A 6967-nucleotide genomic window follows, 5' to 3' on the forward strand; every position below is an offset into this window, starting at 1 on the left:
AATAATTCCAGTTTAGAAAAGTGGTGGTATAACACGTGGTTATCAGCTGATGCGTGCGCGTTCACCATCTTCCAGTTCTATTAAGCAATTTTGGACATTACGTCAGTCAGAGTTTAGATATTGCTGGAGGTACTGATCAAGAATGATTTAAAAATTGTATTAATAATTTGTAGTAAGTTTTTTTCTCATTATTCGTTAAGCTTTTTTATATTTTATATCTTTTATATGTTTATCTTATCTTTTGTTATTCTTCTATTTATCATTTTATTACTTTGATTTATTAACAATTATGTAAATTTGTTTTCATTATTTTGTAATTTTTTTAATTTTAATTAATAAAAAATGATTTTCATATGTCAGACTTTTACTGTACCTTTTTTTATTGCTAATTGATTAAAAATACCATATGTTTATATAAAATTCTATATATATGCGCGCGCAAAAATATTCCACATATCGCGAATTAGAATTAACTATTAAAGATTCATAATTAATACATTTTATAGATATAAATGTGCAATATAATTTAATTTAATTATTTAATTTAAATATTGTAATAATGTATGCTATTTTATTTCATAATAATATTAAAAACAAGCTATTATTTAAATTTCTATACAAATTCAAATTAAATAAATATTTCAATTGTAAATCATTAATAGATTATTTTATTTTTTTATGAAAATAATTAATTATGATAAATTTTGTATATATATATATATTATATACATATATAATATATATAAAATAAAATATATTTATAATTAATGCATTAAAATATGCATTAATGTATGCTATATATTATTATTTTTTATAAACACGAATTTTTAAAATTTTTTAATTGATTTCTTATATAAGAATATTAATTTTTCTAAGATAAAAAATTATTATCTCTTTATTTAAATTTCTTAAATAATTGATTTATTAATAGTTGTAATATATAAAATTCAATCTTATTATTTTAAAGAATCTCTTGATTAAATTCATTTTTCTTAAGACGTATATATACGTATATATATAAATTTTCATATTATTAACGCAAATTATTTCAGTTTTTATGATAATTAATAATATATAAAAATAAATTAAAAATAATTTCAATGGAATATATATGAGCTAAAAAAATTAATTATATTTTAAAATATATTTAAAATATATTTAAATATTATTAAACAAAAATTACGAATATATATATATAAAGAAGTTTTTATTATTTTTATAATTTAAAAAATATATATATGTATATTCTATATATATAAATATATATAAATAGCAAAATAGAAAAATAAAAAAATAAATAAATATATTGATTAAATTTTATTTTAAATAGTTTTATTCATTATTGAATATGTCTTTTTTACTTATTTCATGAAAGTATAAAACATAAAAAACATGACAGATAAAACACAAAAGTTGTCACGATGGTACTTTGGTGGACTTTCCTCTGCAGGTGCTGCTTGTGTTACCCATCCTTTAGATTTATTAAAGGTATTTTTATTAAATCTTTATTGTATTAAATTTTTAAATTAATATAATATAAAAGTTTCTTTCATATTGTGAATTTTAATATTTATTAAATGAGCAATGATTGTTATCATTTTTGAAAAATTTTATGAGATAGCATTTCATTAGCATATACAATAGCATTTTATTTATATACATTATATTTATAGGTTCATTTACAAACACAACAAGAAGGTAAAATATCTATAGTACGATTAACAACATCTATAATACAAAAACAAGGAATTTTAGCTTTATACAATGGATTAAGTGCTTCTTTGCTTCGTCAACTTACATATTCTACAATGAGATTTGGAGCATATGAAGTATGTTTATTTATATTATATACAATAATTATTTCTAATAATATTAGTATGCTTGTAATTTTATTATATATTTGACTTTATATTTGTTATTTAATATATTATACTTAATATATAAAATATTATATTTAATATTTTATTGGAATATAGGTAGGTAAACAAACATTTGAAACATCTGGACAACCATTATTATTTTATCAAAAATTGTTATTAGCTGGATTTTCTGGTGCAGCTGGTGGTGTTTTAGGAACACCAGGAGATGTAATTAATGTGCGCATGCAAAATGATATAAAACTTTCACCACAATTGAGACGAAAGTAAATATATAAGTTTACATTTTAATTTACTTTTATTTAATGGTAAATTTTATTTTAGTTATAAGCATGCTCTAGATGGAGTAATACGTGTAACTCAAGAAGAAGGGATACGTCAATTATTTAGTGGATGCTCCACAGCAACATTACGAGCTGCATTAATGACTATTGGACAATTGAGTTTTTATGATCAAATTAAAATTATATTATTAGAAAGTGGTTATTTTAAAGATAATCCAATTACTCATATAATATCAAGCATATTTGCAGTAAGTAAACATTACTAATATCAAAGAAAATCATTTCAAATTCAATTTAAGCATAGTATTATAATAAAACAGCAAGGAAAGCTATAAAAAAAGCAGTGTATAGGAATATTATCATTATTATGCGCCATCTTTCTTGTAGCTTTCCTTTTAGTTTTTCTTATTGTTTTATTATAAACATTTGCCTTGATGCTTATTTCGTCATTTTTCTTCAATCTTCACTGCTTCAATATTTAAATATTTTTAAAAATTTATTTTTAAAAAGTTATAAAAACAAAAAGATATTACTGAAAGATATTATATCTAAGAACAACAATATTTTTAATTTTTTTAAATAAATTTTTATATATATAATTTTTACACAATTTTGTTATTTTTAAATTTTATACTAAATTTTTTTTTAAAAATATATCTCACTCAAATGAATATTTTTTCAAATTTATTTTATATTTTTTTAATTACAATATTTTAATTATAATATTTATTTTTAAATATTCTTAAATAAGGGTGCTGTAGCTACAACTTTTACACAACCATTTGATGTTTTAAAAACAAGAGCAATGAATGCTAAACGTGGAGAATTTAAGGTAATTATAATCATAAAATTGAATTAACAACATAATTATAATAATATATTATACGTACGTATAATATAAATGTTTATATTTTTAATATATTTTATATTTTGTAGAATTTAATGGATTTATTTTTATATACTGCTAAAAATGGACCATTTGCATTTTTTAAAGTAAGTTTTTTTTTACTTATTACATTAAGTTTTTTTTATGATTTCTATTTTACAATTTATATTTCAATAATGAAAAGATTATAATTTGGGTAAACACATTTGAAATACATTTAGAATTAATAAGTAGAATGAAAATCTTATATATATATGATTTTTTATATTATTTTTTATTATAAATAGTTTATGTAGGAATATAGTATTTTCATATATAGTTCATTGTTATTTGTTGTAATATCAATATCAAGAATTAGAATAATTTTGCATGTTCTTAAAAAATTTATTATAATATTATAATATTTATTAATTTATAATTTTCTTTTTTTTTTTTAAATTATATAGTTTCATATATAGATTAGATTGTATTAGATATTTTAGATTGAAATGATATTCTGTTTGTAATAATTATTATTATATTATATATTTTTATCATTTTTTTTTCATTATTTATTAATTGTAAAAGTAATTATAGATAAAATATTTTTTTTCTATTTTAAATATAATCCATTGATAACATAATTAAATATATTTACACACACATAATCCAACACTATCATAGATTAAATATTAAAATTGAATAAAAATATATATAATAAATTAATAAAATATATAATAAATGTTTTAAATAATTTATCAATTTATCATTTTATTACTTTTTTCTAATGTTCTAGTCATAATAAAGAATTTATTTAAGAAGAGATTTTATTTAAAAAAAAAAATCGTATATATTATAATTTATTATATTTTATTATTTATTATATTATATTATATTATTATTTATTATATTTTATATTATAATATATATTTATATTCTTATCATTTTAATTTATTTGTATATCATATTTGAATGTGTTTATTCAAATAATAATCTTTTTTAATAATGTATTAATGTAAAATAAAATTTTAATCATATGATTTTAAAAATATATTGATTGTTTTATTTTAGGGCTATATACCTGCTTTTATCAGATTAGCACCACAAACTATTCTTACTTTTGTTTTTTTAGAACAATTAAGATCTAATTTTGGATTTTATCCTTCTAATATTCCAAAGTCATAAAATTCATTTAATATAAAAATATAGTATCCATTTGAAATATTTCATAAAAGAAAAATTTAGCACATGAAATTAACAAACAAAAAAATATAAAAGTACACATCCTACTTGAAATTATGCAATTATAACTATTTTGATACTCATAAAATATTGCATATATAATTTTATTAAATATTTATTTATTACATCTATATATTAGTAAATATATTATATTACATTATATTATTTTGTATATAATATTTTATTTTTTTAATATTTTTCATAATGATTTATGAAGTATAATAATTGATTTTTTAATTGAAACAATGATAAAAATAGTACAGAAATTTTATAAAAAAAAAAAAATTCAGGTAGGACAAATGTTATTTTTGTATTGTTGAATTTATTGTTAAATTTATGCACAAATTTTATGAAATATTTTTGGTAAATTTTTTTATGCTATGTAATATAATATTACTTTTTAAAATTATATTGATCATATTTGTACAAGCATTGCACAGTACTAATATTTATAATAATATTTTGAATTTACTAATATTATATGATACTAATATTAATGACATCATTATAAAAAATAAATATAGCATTTTTTAATTATTTAAATGATACTAAATATAAGAAGATTGATAATTAATGAAAGGATTCAATTTTAAAGATAAATTGAAATCATTTTATAACTTCATTATATATAAATATTTAAAAGAAATGATAAAAAAAGCAAAAAGATGAAAGAAATCAAATTGAATCTTTATTAAAAATTTTTATCGAAAAAGATAATATATGCATATAAGCAATTAAATTATAAGAATGATTACATAATGGATAATTAAATATTTATGTACATAAATAAATAACTTGAATATTTGCACTTATTTTTACAAAATTTCATTCATTTTATTTTCAAAAATAAACAATCTTAATCTGCATATCTAAATATTTATATAATTAAAAATATGTTTAATTATATTACATGTATATAAAAATATATATATGTACTCATATTAATTAATTATGTAGTTATTAAAATAACTAATTATTTCAATAATATAATTTTACTTCAAGTACAAATTTTATTAATATTAATATGTAACATTCCATAAAAATATTATTATAATTATTATACTGATATACACAGAGTTTTATATATTTGCATTTTATTATAATATTTATATTTATATATTAATATATTTTGTTCATAAAAATATTATAAAATAATATATTTTTTTAAATTGTATACGCATATAAAAATTTATGTATGGACATGAGTTTATCTTATAAATTATTTTATATTATTATACATATTTTATATGTATAAATTTTTATAAAACATTTAGATTCAGTGATAATCATGTATATTAATTTTGATAGGTATAAACTTCTACTTATACAACGTATCTAGTACATAAACAAACATAACCATATAAATATTCATATAGATCAACATATAAATATTAATTTATTTTAATATAAATATTTGATTTCAGTGAGATACTATCTGTTATATTTGGAAGTTTGTACCAAATTTTGAAATAGAAAATATTAAAAATACATATGATTATAAAAAAATTACATACTTTTATTTTTAATTTATTGGCTAATTATTAATGTTTTATAATTAATTTGTCTAAAATATAATTGAGACAAGATATTAAAATTAGAAATAGAAAAAATATTAAAATTAATTTTGTTTTTTTTTGTTTTGTTTTTAAATAAAATGGTTATTTTTATTTACCCTTTAATAAAGAGTTTTAAGATAAATTTAATAATTTACAATTGAAGATTGTTTATATATTATGATACAACGCACATACAAAAAATCGTAATTTAAAATTAATTATAATAAAAAAAAATTTAAATACTTTAATTTAAAATCAATCGAATATTTCGATGATTTGCTTATTTAAATATCTATTAAATATTTTAATATTTATATTTAGAAAGGTAAAGTATAAAGATATACTATAAATATAGGAAATTTTTCAATATATAAAAAAAAATTTCTCTCATCATTTAACAACATTCATAATAAATAAAAACCATAATTATTCCTCCTTTTTACAAAATGCGTTTTAGAAAATTTTAGAGAACCATACTTTAGTTAAATATCTTAAATTAGCTTCTTCAGCAAATATGAAATATAAATAAATATATATATATAAATATTACATATATATATAAACATAAATAAATATTTTTATTTTATCATACATATAATAATTACAAATATTTATAATTATTAAGAAGGGTATACAATCAGGAAAACATGGAAATATTTGGTCTTGAAATCATTTTATAGTTAACTAATTTTAATTTTCAATTATATTTTCTTATTAAGAGAAATATGTTATCAGAAGTAAATTCAAAAAAAAAAATATTATTTTATGAATAACAATATAAAAATATTAATTATAAAATAATTATAAAATATATATTGTAAATTTTCTTATGATATATAAATAATAAAATAACTTTAAAATTAGTAAAATTTTTTAAAATAAATAAAAATATAGATACATACATGTTAATTTTCTTTCCTTTTTAAATATTCAAATTACTTCAATAAATATTTTATATTTATATTTATATTTATATAATAAATACAATTATACGTTATATAATTATATGTTACATATAATTATATATTATATATATTGCAAATTTTTAATTAATGATCATGTAATTATATATATATAATTAAAATATAAACATTATTTAAAAATTTTATAAATTTCATTAGTATTAGTGATGAAATTGTGTCC

General features: G+C 16.0%; 1 protein-coding gene across 1 annotated transcript; it reads left to right on the forward strand.

Moving 5' to 3' along the window:
- The first annotated feature begins 21 nt into the window (after positions 1-21).
- Dic1 (Dicarboxylate carrier 1) lies at positions 22-5774 on the forward strand. Its single transcript, XM_031919570.2, has 8 exons — positions 22-172; positions 1376-1488; positions 1674-1829; positions 1977-2143; positions 2202-2409; positions 2913-2993; positions 3098-3154; positions 4098-5774. Exons 2-8 carry the CDS (start codon positions 1393-1395, stop codon positions 4209-4211), a joined length of 879 nt encoding a protein of 292 aa, XP_031775430.1. The 5' UTR covers positions 22-172; positions 1376-1392; the 3' UTR covers positions 4212-5774.
- Positions 5775-6967: the final 1193 nt, after the last annotated feature.

This window comes from Apis florea, unplaced genomic scaffold (assembly GCF_048593485.1).
Source record: "Apis florea isolate Af1SG1 unplaced genomic scaffold, ASM4859348v1 contig_2272_pilon, whole genome shotgun sequence".
Lineage (NCBI taxonomy): Eukaryota > Metazoa > Arthropoda > Insecta > Hymenoptera > Apidae > Apis > Apis florea.